We start from the raw sequence: 17976 nt of genomic DNA on the forward strand, positions 1-17976 counted from the left end.
CCATATCCATATACTGAAATTTTTTCAGTTTATGGATATGGATAGTAATTTTTTCAGTATATGGATATGGATAAATAAATTAAAAACATTGATTTACAAAATTTTAATCTGCTAACCGAGTCTAGGTTTTTTCAGTATATGGATATGGATAGTAAACTGCACATTGACAGAAAACAAAGAAATAGTGATGGCAACTTTAAATACGTTAATATAGTAATGCAAATAGACAGGAAATAATAAAAAATAAATTAAAAACATTGATTTACAAAATTTTAATCTGCTAACCGAGTCCCTGTGGATTGAAAAGCCGGGGTAGGATAATAGAACTCTAACGGCACCCCTATCAATTAAGTAGTCAAGTGCCCCCCCCCCCCCCCCTTTAGATGAAAGCCCAACAGGGAACACCAAACAATTTAGATGGCAAACTATGAAGTTATTGGAACTTAATTTATTGATTCTTTGCTTTACCCGAAGTTGACCTCGTATATTTCTGATAGTTTTCCCGAGCTAAACACATATTTGGAAGCTTGAAAAGGTGACTTATTCCAGCGGCATGATTATGCCTATTAAACGGAGGTTATACATGCTTTGTATTACCTAAAAGGGAGTATGATGGCATACACAAATGTGGCCGAAATATGTTATAAGGAGTAAAAACTAATGCAGTCACGGCAAAGGTAAGTAGAAGACAATGTAAGTGTAAAAATTAAAAGAATTGGGTACACTCAATTAATACAATACTACACAGAGAATAACGTTATTTTAAAAAGTTTTAAACTTTAAAAGGGTAAATGTCCTTATTTTTTTTAAGAATACATAAATTATGAATGAGGTTACCAGGAAAGGAATTAAAAAAATGGTGAAAAACATTTGATTACGAAATCAACAACAGTTTTTAGTAACCATTTAGAAATTGTCACTGACAAATCATGTAAAAATGTTGCAGTTGGGTTTTAGACACAGCTCTGGTTTTTGTTCAGACTGACTAAAAAAATCTAAACCGAGTAGTCTCCCTTTGCCATGGCGTCAAATATGTTTGGGACAAAGACATTTGGTGAAAAACCACAAAAATTTCAGATAGAAGAAGGCGAAGAATATTATTATGTCGGATCAGAAGTATGAAATTACATATTCCTAAAGCACTCAGTCAAGAAAATTCCAGATTTAGTGTGAAAAATCGGTTTTCTATCGTACATTTGTAGAGAACCCAAACTGTTTCTAAAAGTAAAATTGTGGCGGCCTTCATTAATATTTAGATTTAAGGTTCATTTGTGGATAGAGTTCATTTCTGGATAGTGATTTTGTCAGGGTTACAATATGGGTTATATTTAGTGCTTAGATCTTGGCTGCCAAATCATACAGTTGAAGTCTTAGCCTGAAGTATAGAAATGCTATAGATTTTATTTTTTGCTTTGACGTCTTACTCATGTTCCTGTGTGGCAATTAAGGGTTGAACAATTGGGACCGGATTACAAACTTATTTGTTTATTTTATTTAAATTTCCAGTGTATTATTGGCCATGTTGAAGGTGTAGTTTTTGACAAAAAATGTGACAGATAGGTATTTTCTGAAATCATGTCTTAAACTGGAAAGATCATCAATTTCGCATGCCATTGTGACAGTATCAGGTCCGTTCACGCCCAATATACTTTCGCACCCTTCACGTTCGCACCCAAGGTCCGTTCGCACTCTACACGTTTGCGTCCAATTTTAATTCAAATTCCAGTTGAATAATTGGAAAATCATGATTTTTGTTTCAAATTGCTTTCATGTAAATACTGAATGTATTTATAGCTTGGAATGAATAAAAGATCGAAGATTTTAAATGAAAAACACAAAAGATAATTGTTTTTAACAGCTTGGACCCTATGATCTGAAACAATGAAACAATAAAATATAGCAATACAATATTATAACCAAAACATGATCAAACATGATAAAATTTGTTCAACACAAAAAAAAAAAACATAGTCAGAATCTCGCTCCATTTTGAAACAAGTCAATGAAACAAAGTTATAGCAATACACTAACCAAAACATGATTAAGAGTTATTCAACACAAAATAAAACGTTGACAGAATCCCACTTTATTTAGAAAGGAATATTTTTTTTTTAAACAATTACACTATCTAAAACATAATTAAGATTTATTCAACACAATAAAAAAATGCTGTTTCACTTTATTTTGAGACAACGAAAACAATTATACTTATAAGAGTTCTATACTTGCCAAAACTTTATTGCAAAGGTTTTGAACCCAAAACCAATTAAAATTGGGCGCGAACATGTAGGGTGCGAAAGGACTTTGGGTGCGAACATGTAGGGTGCGAAAGTGAAAGGGGGCGAACATGAGTGGGTGCAAACATGAATGGGTGCGAACATGAATGGGCGCGAACGGACCCGGATTCCATTGTGACGCCATTTACTAGATAGATCATAGAAGGCATTCCTGTATCCCTGCTCTATTTAAAGTTTCAAGCACTTTCATAATCATTATTCTTTAGTGTACATGTACATGTAGTAAAAAAATAATTAATGTTCAGTAAGTACATGTACATGTATATAATCGTGATCACCGTATGACATCTGAGGGAGAGTGACCATCCTTTAAGACTTTTATTTCCCAAATATTGTGTGCAGTTTAAAATAAAACTTTTTCACCCATTTGCTCAATATGTGTTGGAAATTTCTATTTCATTGTCAACCCATGGTCAAGTGGTGATGCATTTAATGTCATGACAGATAGTCTGAAAACTATCTTAGAACTGGCCTATCATGGCAGATAACATACATTTTGTACATATACATGATGTATCTCAGAGATGATCTGAATTTCTTAATTTCAATTAATTCATTAAAAATTTACTGAAAAGGACATCACAGTCTCACTGGGGTAAAGCTGATGACCGTAACTGCATTCACGGTCATCCCAAGATGTCGGACAAAAAATTAGGTCAGTTTCTGTATTGTTTGTGTAAGTGTTTCTATATCCTTTTCTTTACAAATCATACATTGAAACGATGCAAATTTATAAAAGAATCACTCGGAAATCACTAATTACTTCCGAGAATTGTGCATGAAACGGGAAATTCGATTTGAAAAAATCGTTAAGATGACCGTAAATCATAATCAAAATATTTTCCAGATGACCGTAACATAAAACAAGGATGACCATAATTGGTAAAAAGATGACCGTACCTTGTAAAGGATGACCGTAATTTGTAAAGACTGACTGTAATTTATAAAGGACGACCGTAATTTTTATAGGATGATCATCAATTCTAAGAAATATCCGTATTGTATTCAAAGCTTTTTTGTTGAGGTTGTCGATCTCAATTGGGACTCGGTTAGCGGATACAAATATGTTTCATAAATTTCTTTTTTTAAACTATAATATAATTGGCCGTATTTTGAATTTATGACAATGATAGTTAATTTGCATATTTCTCGTAAACAATGAAATATTTATTGAAAACGACGTTAAAATTTTAACACAAATTGACAGCGATACGACGAAAATTTGAAGAAATATGAATTTGTCCCTAGTACACGGATGCCTCATCTACCCTATCATTTTCTATGTTTAGTGGACTGTGAAAATGGGATAAAACTGTAATTTGGCATTAGAATTAAAAAGATCATACCATAAGTAAATTGTGTACTAAGTTTCATTTTTATTTAACTCTAAGCTGGACAAACGGACAAACAAACAGACGAACGGACGAATGTACGCACATACCAGAAAAACTTAATGCCAATAAATGGAGCATTAAAAACATTAATAATACATACGAATATTTGGTAATCAGTCAGAGCTCAGACATAAACAAGTCGTTTTTTGTTTTTGACTTAAATAAGTCAAAACATGTATTTATTATAAAAATGTAGTTTCAAATTTAGACTTATCTAAGTCAGAAAATGACAGACTTGTTTAGGTCTTTTTATGTTGGTGAAAAAACTTAATGTTACTTTGTGGCCAAACTACACCACCTATGACAGCAAAAACCTGTATGAGAGTTCACAAGGACTTGAGCTTTCTATATTTAATTATCTAATTGAATATCCTTACTAAACACAGATGTTTTACCTCATTAAGTGTGAATCCAGGTGGTAGCATTGTAAGGTTAATTAACATTATCTCCGATTTTTTAGACTCTCATTCATATTTTTCTTTAGAAGACAAAGCATTGGCTTTCAATGTTGTCATTATTTGATTTAGATGCGTGACCTCCTTATAAGTATGCGTGGGTCTTGAAGTTAACCAATTTTGATCACTCATCGACTTGTAGGAGTCGATATTTGCAACTTTTTGATTCTGGTCAAATATTTCTTGTTTCACAAAATTGGACTTATTCAAGTCGTATTTTGTCTTATATTAAAGGGAGACAAATCCTAAAACTTACAAACTTAGACCTCTATGAGTCAAAAGCAGATTCAGACTTATTTATGTCTGAGCTCTGACTGGTAATCGAGCCCATGTGTATGGTTTCAGAGGAAGCAGATTAAAATCTTAATTTGTCTTGATATATACAGGCGGAGACACTTTTGAAATAGAACAAAAGAATCGAAGCTCTTTGTTTATCGAGAAAGCGATAAATATTTACTGTAATGTTTGATATAGTAACAAAATTTTAAAAAGTTAATAGAAACAAATAAAAAGACAATTTTCTTCTCAATTACGAAGTGTTTTATTTTAAAAACACCATTTGCATAAGTTTTCAATGTATCTATTACATAGTAATGCAAAACATTTAGATAACAAGCCGACGACATGGGTATCTATAAATTGGATGTAGAAAATGCATAATCTGATTTTTTTTTACCACGGACGGAGAACATATCAATAATTTAGTTAAAAAAAATTCGTGTCTGACCTTCCATTATGTGAATCATGAAAAATATCCCCAAAATAGGTAACCGTATTGTATCGGAAAGAGAAAGTCGAGTGCACCTTTTTTATGTTTGGGCATGTTTGGTGTATATTTTATCTTACAAAGCAAGAGTATTTGATATAGCATCTCACTTCAGATTCTATCATTTTTATATATCAAAGCTACAGGTTGATTTTATAACGTCAAAAAATCACAGTGCGATAAGATGAAATATAAAGGTCAAGTGAAATACCTATCTAATGAATCACAAAAACAAAGTAGGTGTGTTCGAATAGCTATTTTTTTCTAAACGTACTTGACGTCAGTCTTTTAATTTGGATGATGAAAATGGATATCTTCGAACAAATATGACTTTCTTGTGTGTGATAACTAGGGTTTATAATCTTCAACCACTGAAAATGTTTAGTCAGCCCTTCCACGGCACGAAATATTTAATTATATTTTTTTTAAATGCTTAAGAATTTTCCAAAATTTCACCTGACATCCGAACAGACAATATTTTTAAGTTGAATCAATGCAGACAAGATCATTAACTGATGCTCATTAGCTAGTAGATACATTTGTCTTTTAAGATTTAACTGATATAACGATCGATCGTAATGGTACTATGTGGATAAATTTATCAGTTTTCAAGAGCAAAATGGGCAGAGCGTCATCCCTACAATGGCTTCCATTTCTACGATTGTGAGCATGAACTGGCGCAACGGGGAGACAATTTTGAAGAAGTAGAATCCTGACTGTATGAATAACATTTCTGTTTATATACAAATTGAAAACGTTCCGCCTTGTGATACGCTATTCGTACAAGATTATTTTAAGGATTTACTTTGCTGGAGCTCACCTTCACTAGTTTAATTGTATAATATTTTCAAAATATTTCTGTTATTTTATTTGCACGACCAAATGGAAGACGATATAATATTAATGGGTTTACATGCATTGAAACTTTTAAAAATGTGTATTTATTATATGTCATTAAAAGGAATCCCAGAAATAAAAAAAAAATCTTTTGTCTAGCAGTTGGAGGCTGTGCACCGCATTTTTTTCATTATACTTGTGAGGTGTCAATTTATCAGGCTTTTGTAGCATGTCATTTTGCAAAGTCATTTTAAAAATGAAACCCTCTACTGTAAAAAAGATATATAAGGTAATCTTTGCATTTGAAGCACGACTTATTTTCTTCTACCTATAGGATAATACTCTCATATTAATATGTTTATACCAACACGATTAATCATTTGATACAAAAAGGTAGTTATATAAATACGGAAATTTCTTAGAATTGAGGGTCATCCTTTAAAAGTTACGGTCATCATTTACAAATTACGGTCATCTTAAAAGCAATTACGGTCACCCTTGTTATGAATCGCTAATTCTGTTACGGTCATCTCGATTGTGATTTACGGTCATCTGAGCGATTTTTTCAAATCGAATTTCCCGTTTCATGCACATTTCTCGGAAGTAATTAGTGATTTCCGAGTGATTCTTTTATACATTTGCATCGTTTCAATGTATGATTTGTAAAGAAAATGATATAGAAACACTTACACAGACAATACAGAAACTGACCTAATTTTTTGTCCGACATCTTGGGATGACCGTGAATGCAGTTACGGTCATCAGCTTTACCCCAGTGAGTCTAAAGACTAAAAGAGCTTTTTTTATATGATTTTTTTTCTTCAAATGCCATTTTCAACTGACCTGACTAGAATATCGCTTATTGAAATTCCTAGTTATTTTACTAGCAATTGCTATTGATTTCACAGCTCATTTAGTTTTGGGTCAAAATATGGCTGTTGTAGAATAGAACATTAATCTGACTCCTAAAATGGGATTTACATTTTCTACTGCCATTTTCTATCACTTCTATATACATGATATAATCTGAAGAATGTTCCTGTGCTTTTTATTTGATAGTTATTTTGGAAGCAAAATCCTTCATTGTAAAAAATCATTGGCAAGATCTGCTTTTAAAATAAGTTGCTGATTTATCACAGGTTCAAAGTTATACATGATATTTTTATCATATTCATTATCATTAAAATTAATTTTGTAATGTCAGAAACTTAAATAACCTCAGCAAGAAGAATTACATGTATAAATGTATGATATGAGACATGTCTTACATATTTCTAGTGAGATCTAAAGTTTATTGATTTTAAAGATGTGGATTTTGCATTTTTGCTTCACTCCTCACTTTCAAATTTACTTGACTAACAGTGTGTTCACCACTCGCTTCAGTGAGAAAGGGGTAGAAACTTTGCCTTGCAAAAGATCAAAAACAGACTCCCTAAGGAGTTGATTGCAAGGGTTAATTTTCTGTTTATGTAACGGACGCAGGGATGAACAGATGACGGACAAATGGAGGCATAGACCAGAAAACATAATACTCCTACTATCGTAGGTGAGGCATAAAAGCGCAACTCCTCTGATGGATAGATACGAAACATATGTTAAATATGCAGAAAGATAATTAACGCTCTCCAAACACAGACTTCATATTCAGCAAGAATTTAAATGACAAAATTTTATACTTTTTACAGGTTGGAAACTATTTGCGTATGTTCCGTGGCTCCCTTTATAAACGCTATCCCTCGTTATGGAGAAGACTTATGACAGTAGAAGAAAGGAAGAAAGTCTCCACCTTAGGTAATTATCCCTTACATGCATGATATGCCTTTATTATATGGATATGTCTTTGGCCAAGTCTAGTAAATATGTTGTCAAAGCTGTAAGTTCATGAAAAGAGATCTTACAATACAAACCATACAAGGAATCTGATGTACAGTAGTTGTCGTTTGTTTATGTAATATATACGTGTTTCTCGTTTCTCGTTTTGTTTATATAGATTAGACCTTTGGTTTTCCCGTTTGAATGGTTTTACACTAGTAATTTTGGGGCCCTTTATAGCTTGTTGTTCGGTGTGAGCCAAGGCTCCGTGTTGAAGACCGTACTTTAACCTATAATGGTTTAATTTTTAAATTGTTATTTGGATGGAGAGTTGTCTCATTGGCACTCACACCACATCTTCCTATATCTACATACAAGTTTACCATGTTTACAGAAATTTCATGCACTAATGAGACTAATATTCACTAAACATCTTTAAAAAGGTGTTTGGTTTTTTTTACTCGTCAAGACTGTAAAAAAAAATAACTGTGATGACTGTCCTGAATAAATTTTGCATTTGTGTTTGAAACTTTTAAAAATACCAACACATATTTTTACAAATTAATTTATCTTTATATTGTGACTTTTTTTTTTTTTTTAAATTAAATCATAAGTATATATGTTGACCATATAGACTGTCGTTTTCTTTTCTTGACTTTTAGGGAGTGGACAGCCTGCCTTAGCTACAAATATAACACTGTTGAAGGGGTCAGAAGTAGACCAGATATTTGAAGGCAATGACGAAAAATATAAAACCTTGTCAATCAACAGTGACACTGCTTTTAATACGTAAGTAACAGTTAAAAAGCTAGATGATTACCTACCAAAATGAAGGTGTTTAACATTTTAAAAACATTGAAAATATTTTCAAAGATATTGACGGCACAAAACAACACATTTACAAAAACAAATTAGTTGTCTATTTTTTACACAATTGCAAGTGAAGCTAAAAAAAAAAAATTTGGCATGGTTTCATGTAGAATTTGAGTTTTTCCCAGCAAGAGATATCAGTTGATAAAAAAATGCATTTGTTGTCAAAGTTGTTTAAGGACAGACAAAAGTCTGTCAATCTTCAGACCCACATTATCGAATTTTCATATCAATTCTTATTGGTGTTATAATTATTCATAATCAAGGAATTGAAATAAAACATACTATTCTATGTGACTTACAGAAAAAAAGAGCCTGAAGTATTTGATTGGGCAATCAAAAACAATAATCAACAATAATTGAAAGAAAAACAAAACCGTTAAATTGCAAAATGGAAAATTGATGAAAAGACAACTAACAGTCCATAAAATATTACACATAAACCTTATTACCTAGCAACACAAAACCCACCAAAAATGGATGCTCTGGAAGAGAGAACATATAACTTCATGTCATACTCAATTTTTGAATTATTTAATTTCAGAAGTGGGCTGAAACAGAAAAGGGGAAGTAACTGGGTTCCAACAGTACCAAGTAGTTCCCATCATCTTGATGCTGTTCCCTGTTCCACTCCTATAAATAGAAACAGACTCGGAAAATCTAAAGTACGGACATTCCCTACATGGTAAGTATTGTCCTATAAATAGAAACAGACTTGAAAAATCTAAAGTACGGACATTCCCTACATGGTAAGTATTGTCCTATAAATAGAAACAGACTTGAAAAATCGAGAAAGTACGGACATTCCCTACATGGTAAGTTTGTCTTATAAATAGAAACAGACTGGGAAAATCTAAAGTACGCACATTCCCTACATGGTAAGTTTGTCTATAAATAGAAAATTGAAGTATGTACATTTCCGACAATACATGTAGTTATATGAAGAAATTTGTTTTGTGTTTGTGCTTTAAAAAAAGAAATCGGAAGCTGATATACAAGATCTGTTTAGAACAAATGTTTTATTATTTAGTCAAAATCTTGGGTAAAAAATAGTCACAAGATTGCAGTTGTTCATACTGTAGGTCAGTTTATAATAATAATCTGTCAGTATAGGAAAACATCAATATACTCCTAAAAACAAATTTATATTTGTGGATATTTTTTTCATGTTAGAACATATTCATTCCAATTTATAATAACATTTTTTTTTCTGCTTGCTAAAGAAACGTAAATAAATCCTAGAAGAAAAAAATAAGACAACTTTTGAGTTCGATGCATTTCCGTCAAAAACTCTGGTTTTAGTGATTCATTTGTGCGTTTAGGGGTGTCGTCACTTCCATTTCAATGTTGGGTGAGTGGTTGGAAAACTATAATTCTATATTGTAAGAATCATTCGGCCAATTGAATTCTCAAAAGTCAAAATTGACAATCAACACTGCTGTCATTAGGGAATGTCATTAAGTACAGAACAACTATTATTTCTAGTTTATCCAGCACATTGACGATCACTAAGACGCTTGGTGAACGTTAATAGTGCAGGGATACAGGCGAGCCCCTCTATCTGGTTAATGACGTCATAAAGGCACGCATAATTGACGAGTTTTTTCTGGAGACGGATGAACTCGAAAGTGGTCTATTGGTTTATAGTAATTAGGTAAGTGTTAAATCAAATTTACTAATAATTTTGAATTGATTTTAGTTTTGACGACTCTGATCCTGCTCAGATACATGATAATTCTAATCAACCAGAACAGCTGATACCAATCAGACTTGACATGGAAATAGATGGACAGAAACTTAGAGATTGCTTCACTTGGAATAAAAATGGTAGGTTACTATGAGAAGAAAGAGAAATTGTGTGGTTTAATCATAAGGATAAAAAGAAACATTCTAATTTAAAGTTAATTAAGAATTACATGCACTTTTGTATATTGTACAGAAAAAGTAGACAAAATTGATGTTTGTATATTTTCTGATTATAATCTTGCCCCTTTAGACATTTAATTTATGACTAGTAAGTCTAACTGTGTATAAAGGCAGAAAATGGTTGGAAAGTTTAAATCCCATATTATACAAACAACTGTTACAAGATAAAAAAGAAGATGTGGTATGTCACTATGATTGCCAATGAAACAACTATCCACAAAAGACCAAAATGACACAGACATTAACAACTATAGGTCACTGTACAGCCTTAAACAATGAGCAAAGTCCATACCAGATACTGAATAGATTACATAACAATACAAATGTGTACCAAATCAGGATTGACATTGAATTGAAATATTTGTAAAATATATATAATTAACAAAGTGCTAGTCAAAAATTTATTGAGTTATGGGATGGTAGGCAATTGTGGGTGGTTGAATTCTCCTTAGATATTAAGTAAGAATTAAGTTCTGTAATTTCTACTTTTATTTTATATTTTTACTTAATATAGAAATTCTGACTTGGAAATTTAAAACTAGAAAACTTAAATACTGATTAATTATATTGTCTTTTTCAGAGGGTTTGGTATCACCTGAACAGTTTGCTGAGATTCTATGTGATGATTTAGATTTGAACCCTATTAATTTTGTGCCTGCTATATCCCAAGCTATCAGACAACAGATTGATGCCTATCCCACAGATAACTTGTTAGATCAGCAGTGTGACCAGAGAGTTATATTAAAGGTATAATATCAATTTCTCTAATTTTGTGCAATTTTCACATTTCTCCTCACTAGTGGCCTTGGAGAAATATCGTAACACACTTGTTGTAGTTATGGAATCTTTATTTCAAATAATTGTATTGCATTATTCTGTAAATATGTGTGTCATTAAAAATTCATAACAAATTCTCCGTTAAAGTTTGAAAATAGTCATCCCAAATTATAAGTTTCAGTTAATGTAGGAAATACAAAACACTACGTTTATACATTTTATCACAAATATTTTAAATGTTGTATGGTTTCAGAGGAGTTGCCTCTCAATGAAGTCATTGTCAATCCTTTAGTAGTATAGATTTCGATACCTAACCAGGCACAAAGACTTGTATTATTTAAGAAGGGAAAAAAATAATATATCATATAGACTCTTTTATGGTTTCAATAAACTCAACAAAAAAAATTCAGGGCGAGTGAAGACCAATTTGGATAAATTCAAATAGCATAATTTTCGTATATTTACAAAATAGTATTAATAGATTTCACGCTTTTGTCTCTATTTGACTATTCTTAGCAATGAATGCACATAACCATTTCTGAATTAACAGTAAAAAGCTTTAATTATTTTCAGCTAAATATCCATGTAGGTAATATATCGCTGGTAGATCAATTTGAATGGGATATGTCTGAACCAGACAACTCACCAGAAGAATTTGCCAATAAATTATGTGCTGAATTAGGTAAGATATTAGAACAGCTGAATCGGATCTGGGATTTTCAGAACGGTTTCTAGGAGTACCTAACAAAAAAGACAGTAAAAAATCAAAGTTGTACCCAAAATATTTTTAACAAATTGGGGGCTGGGCCTCTTCCTCCAGAACAGTATACATCTATAATTAAAAAGAAAGAAACCACCAAACAACACAACTATGACTAGAACAAGAGAAAAAGGAATACATCATCAGTCAAAGTTCATGGTCTGTTTTCACATATGTAATATAAATGGTTTTTTTTTATTATTAGAGTACCAAAATTATGAAGTTTTCTAAAAATGTGTGATAGTAGTGCTATTGTGTGACTTTAAAGAGGGAAAATTCTAAAATTTGTTAAAAAATTTAGTACTAAGAATGCAGAAATCTGTGAAACCTTTTATGTAGGTCTCATTGGGGTCGAAGCATTACGCGGGATTGCCGATTTTTTGTAAGTGTGACATGTGAAAGTCAAATTATTGTGTCGTGAAAAAGGGAAATGAGGTCTTGCGGGACCCGGGAAATAACAAAAAAATGAGAATTGCTTACATATATAGTGTAAGCGGGATACGGGAATCTGACAAAACAGTAAGCGGATCCGGGATCGGAACCCCCCAATGAGACCCCCTTTTATTGCAAATAAAGATAGAATTATTGTCACACAAATTAGTTATATATAAATAACACATAGCTGAGAGGGTTATAATGCAGATTGTTACCCTGAGACATTGTGAAACCAAGGTCTTATTAAGGGGTAACAATCTGTTCTATCACCCTCTCAGCTATGTGTTATTTAATTTGTGATTCTGAATGATCAGTTATTCCTGTCAATCAAATTTCTAATTCAAAGTAATAAACTATGAAGTCTGGTAATATATACAACCATCCATATTTAATGAATCACACACTTGATCAAGCATCTCCGTGAAAGTTAATAGAAATTTGCCTGGGATAGAGTTAATTATCTCCCTTGTATTAACCAATCAAAATCTTGCATTCTTACAGTAAGTATAACAAAACTAGATGTTAAATTCTAACAATCAATGCAGAATTTCATATGGTGGTACATAAAACAACTGGGAGATAACTCTGTAAAATCAGCTGAATGTTTTTATCATTTTCTATTGTTAAGAAAATATGAATTAAGCTTCTCAATGATCAAAATTAGTGTTTGTCAAACTGCTATACATCCAACCATTTTTTCTGATAATGTGTCTGGTATAAAGTTTATTGAAATTTTGTCAAAGGGTCAAAGTAAAGTTTTTGTCAAAATTGTTACGAAAAATTACATGAGCCTAATTAATTTTAGTCAAGGTGTTAGGAACCACCTTAAATGTCATTAAAAGGATAATTTGAAAAATAATGTTAAACTATCGGTATATCATTTTAACCATACACTTTTGGTTTTAGGTCTAGGCGGTGAATTTGTTACAGCAATCTCATATAGTATAAGAGGACAGTTAAGTTGGCATCAAAGAACTTATGCTTTCAGGTAATTTTAAAACAAATTCTAGTATTGTGCTATACTATTTCTTTATTTGATAGATGTTAAAAGAATGACTGTAATATTTTTTCTGTCTATTCGAAATAACATAAAAAATGTGGTGCACACTGAATAACGCGTGTAGCGGGTTATTTAACAGTGTGCACCACATTTTTTATGTTATTTCGAATAGACAGAAAAAATGTTACAGTCATTTCTTATAATTTAATTCTAAATTCCATCTTAAACCGTAGTAAAACCATGAAAAGACCTTGATGACGTCACGGTCACATGACTTAATTATGTCTATGGTCTGATAACAAAATAACGTCAGCCAATCAGAAGACATGTTACATTCAAAATTAAATTATAAGAAGATGTGTAATGAGTGCCAATGAGATAACTCTCCATCAAATAGATATGGGTGTTTTGAATTTTTATCGTGTCCAACATCATGACTGTATATACTACATGACAGTGTTTTAACAGTAGGGTACAACTATTAAAAGAAATGAAGAGTAGCTTTATTTAATTCTATACATGGAAAATATTTCTTATTTCAAGCAAAGACATTGAACATGCATACATTTATGGTACATATATAAGGAATTTTATGCTTCATTTAAAAAAGTCAAATGAAAAAAGAGTTATTGAATTCTTTAAACTGTCAATATTGGAACACAGTAAAATGAATTTTATTTGAATTAAAATGTATATGTATCGTTCATCATCAGTAATATGATTATTTTATAATTTTATTTTTCTTATTTCAGTGAAGCACCATTACCAACAGTGGAAGTAGCCATTAGAAACCAGAATGAGGCTGATTCTTGGTGTCCATTCCTAGAAACATTAACTGATGCTGAGATGGAGAAGAAGATCAGAGATCAAGACAGAAATACAAGGTCAATAAACATCTTTGATATATTAAAACCCTTTCCTCCAAGGATATTTTTAGGGGCATACGGTACTTGATTCGCATAGGATTTTTTTTCAATAATTTTTTTTTATCAGGTTTAAAGTTATAATGCATTGTGAAAAATGAATATTTCACCAATGAAAATCAAGTCAGATATTCTCATGAATATCCTTTTCATATTGGATACAAACTTTTTTAAGTCTGATGCAGACATTTTGTAGTCAAAGTGTTTCCACTGAGGTACTACACAGGCGTCAAAAGGTGTCATTATGGAGTAAAGGGGGTGGCGTCAAAAAGGGTCATTATGGAGGGAAGGGCTAAGGGCTGTTCCATTAAAACATACATGGTTCCGAGGGGAGGCACTTTAAAAATTGGGTAACAACCTATAGAGGCAAATTAGTATTTCGCTTACAATACCACTATGCAAAAACATAGATGACACCCACCCATAATTAAGTTTGGAAGTGCCTTCTCTGGCTCCCATGTATGTTTTTATGGAACAGCCCTAAATAGGGGTCATGTACATGAGACAAAATGTAATAAATAACACAACAGAATTGTTTCCCAAACGAACATTATTCTATTCTTTCCTAAATCAAAAATAGCATTGTTAATAGATTCAAATACTTGTTCATAAGGCCAACTTAGCTCTAGTTTAGTGCCAATATTTCTTTTGGGTTTCTGGGTTGTGATTGCTATCTCATTAAGGTGGTACCCAACACTTTCACTAAAATTAATTTGGCTCGTTTAATTTTAATAAAATTTTGACAAAGTATTTACTTTGACCCTTGAACAACAATATAAAAATTTCAAAAATTTGGAAACAACCATTTTATCAGAAAAATTACACTGGTTATATAGCAGTTTGACAAACAACAATTTTGATCACTGAGAAGCTTAATATTCCCTTTACAGCACAATGTTATTAAAATGGTACCACCTTAACTTGTACGATCTATCTCCCTTTGTTAACTTAGAAACATTTTTTTAAGGGTCAAAATTTTGTGCTTTTGTCATAAATATTTGATAACTTGATATATTATTTGATTATTTGTATACTGTAGACACATCACAAAATTTTATTTGTACAGTTGTGTATGCATATTGAAACGTCTGGTTTTAAGATAAATTGTTCAGAATACTGTTTGTGTTTTGGTGGAGATAATTTTACTAGTCAATGTCAGCAGTATTAAAATTGAGAATGGAAATAGGGAACGAGTCAAAAAGACAATAACCTGACCATAGAGCAGTGGTGACTTACTTGATGTTAAACCTCACAAAAAGTTAGCAAATAGAAGGTAAATGCAAAGTACAAAAATAATTAACAATATACTTCATTGTTTCTTTTTTGATTGCAGGAGAATGAGGAGATTAGCCAACACAGCTCCAGCATGGTAGAGAGAGCATTGAACAAAGAAGTGTTTATCATCATCATTATCACCACTACACAATAGCTTCTGCTACCCACCGAATGTGTTTGACATTGTACATTAGGAATTAATGTGTGGATGCATATTTGAACAATACTGTGGATTCATTATTATTCGTTGATACCAATTTTCGTGGGTTTTGTGGGTATGGGTTAACCACGAAATCAAATGTTCAATGAAATACATATTTACAATAGGATTAATATACAGAGATTGTCAAAACCAGGAAATCAAATATCCACGAATATGCAAGTTTTCAGCAATCCACGAAAATTGATACCCAAGAAAATAAATGAATCCACAGTATGTTTCATAGATGTCAGATTTGATTCAAATTCATGTGTATAAGGGCTGTTCCAGAAAATACTATGTCCCCCCCAGGGACGGCACTTTTTTTTAACCCCCACCACCCACAGAAATAAAATTTAATTAGAACAGCACTCTCTTTGCATTTTGGTATTTCAAATACAACCACCCACATAATATTTAAAAAAATTGCCTTCCCTGGGGGGGACATAGTATTTTCTGGAACAGCCCTAAGTGTGTTTGAGAATAGTATGAAGAGGTCCTTTTTACATATGTATGTAAATATAGTTAGATATTTGAATATCTTAACTCTGATTTCTCAGAATCTACAGACAGTAATGTTATATTTTTTGTGGTGTAATAGGTCAACAGTTAAATAATTCACATCAAATATCTATAATTTTTTTTCGTTCACTGCTTCACTATTTGAAGGCATTAAATTTTCATCTGTGTTATAAACAAGTCCTTAACTCAAAATATCATAATATTGTCCAGGAAACTCATGATATATAATATTTAAGATTTTTAAATAAAATTTGAAAGATCTGCAGAACCTCATGGAATTTTCTAGCCATAAAACCTATAGCTATTATTTGTAAAGACTTGGAAAAGTATGTTCAATAAAATAAATAATTTTATGTCAATATGTAATGGATTATCTCCCTTACACTGGTATGTTTTAAATTTTCATGAACATCAAATATTTGTATGCATGTACCAGAGTAAATATCAAATATATATATAGGAATTTAAAACTTATAAGATATACAGAATCACATTGAATTTTAATAGCTATATAACATTGACAATTATTATTTGTAATGACTTGGAAAAAAAGGTTCAATAAAAACATAAAATTTCAGTAAATATATAATGGATTACCTCACTTACACTGTAATGTGTTCTGGTCACTGGAATGAGTGTTGAATGTTATGCTTTGTCTGTATTATAATGTGCAATAAAACTATTAATATCTCATTTGACTTAACTTTTTATTTAAGTTGGGTGAGCAACACACTAATTGAAACATTCGAGTGGGTTTAAAAGAGGTTTTTCATTTCTGCATTTTGTCTCGCCTTGACGAGTCAAAAAGCGAGACATAGGTATACTGTTTATGGCACAAGCATTAACAATGTATTAGTTTGTATAAGTTCTAGTTTATGGTGAACCACTAGTGGTAGGTCAATGATATTTGATATGTAGTTGTATTAGAACTGGCACATCTCATTACCATGGAGATTATGTGGTCCCAACCCCTCAGTCATGGCATGGTCTATTGACTTTGAAACTGTTGCTTATTTTACAAGTATTAGTTGATGATTAGATAAGTGTATGGGGAACCACTTGTGTTAGGTCAATGATATTTTGTATGCAGTTGTATAAGCACTGGCATATATCATTTCCATGGAGATTATATGGCTCTGCCCCTTAGTCATGGTTCTATTGTTTTTATAAATTTTGCATGAAATAGCCAATAGTTGTTAAAGTGGTGTTCAACACTGAATAATCATTCAACATGGAGCTGTATCCCCTCCCTGTGATATACATCTGTGGGGTTGCTCTTGAAAAAGGTATTGACTTTAGTTATGAAAGTTCAAGATATCAGACACCTGATCAACATTCCTTTCCAGTTGCACTTGATCATTACTGACACGTGCAATAAATAAATTTGTGGGTAAACTGTAAAAATGAAACAGGAATTTATTTTTTTTCAAATGCAAATTTTCCAAATTCTAGTCCTAGTAGGCTGAATTTTTGAAAAACAGAAAAAAAACATATTCACAGTATAGATACAATCCAAAACAACTGGCCTAATAATAAATTTAAATTATCTCAATTTAGATATAAACTAATTGTATCTATACATCAGTTATGAATTCAACAGTATAAACACATACAACAGGATGGAATAGAATATTTTATTCACCAAATGAGGACCCATAGCATACAAACAATATAATACATTTTGTAATAAACAATAACATATATATTACATGTACCTCTGTACATGTT

The 17976-nt window shown here is 31.7% G+C and overlaps 1 protein-coding gene across 1 annotated transcript; it reads left to right on the forward strand.

Moving 5' to 3' along the window:
- Window positions 1-988: 988 nt before the first annotated feature.
- On the forward strand, window positions 989-16941 carry LOC134681349 (SWI/SNF-related matrix-associated actin-dependent regulator of chromatin subfamily B member 1-A-like). The gene is made up of 10 exons (XM_063540933.1): window positions 989-1116; window positions 7435-7540; window positions 8224-8350; window positions 8976-9116; window positions 10131-10258; window positions 10938-11104; window positions 11708-11816; window positions 13236-13317; window positions 14082-14213; window positions 15586-16941. The coding sequence occupies exons 1-10, from the start codon at window positions 1021-1023 to the stop codon at window positions 15623-15625; spliced, it is 1128 nt and encodes a 375-aa protein (XP_063397003.1). The 5' UTR covers window positions 989-1020; the 3' UTR covers window positions 15626-16941.
- Window positions 16942-17976: the final 1035 nt, after the last annotated feature.

The sequence above is a fragment of the Mytilus trossulus genome, chromosome 8 (genome assembly GCF_036588685.1).
Source record: "Mytilus trossulus isolate FHL-02 chromosome 8, PNRI_Mtr1.1.1.hap1, whole genome shotgun sequence".
In the NCBI taxonomy this organism is placed as follows: domain Eukaryota; kingdom Metazoa; phylum Mollusca; class Bivalvia; order Mytilida; family Mytilidae; genus Mytilus; species Mytilus trossulus.

Excerpts from the sequence above, each read along its gene's own strand:
- LOC134681349 (XM_063540933.1), top strand. The coding sequence starts at position 1,021 with ATGGCGTCAAATATGTTTGGGACAAAGACATTTGGTGAAAAACCACAA. Across the intron at positions 9,117-10,130 it reads GTACGGACATTCCCTACATG|TTTTGACGACTCTGATCCTG; the intron begins GTAAGTATTGTC and ends AATTGATTTTAG. Across the intron at positions 14,214-15,585 it reads GATCAAGACAGAAATACAAG|GAGAATGAGGAGATTAGCCA; the intron begins GTCAATAAACAT and ends TTTTGATTGCAG.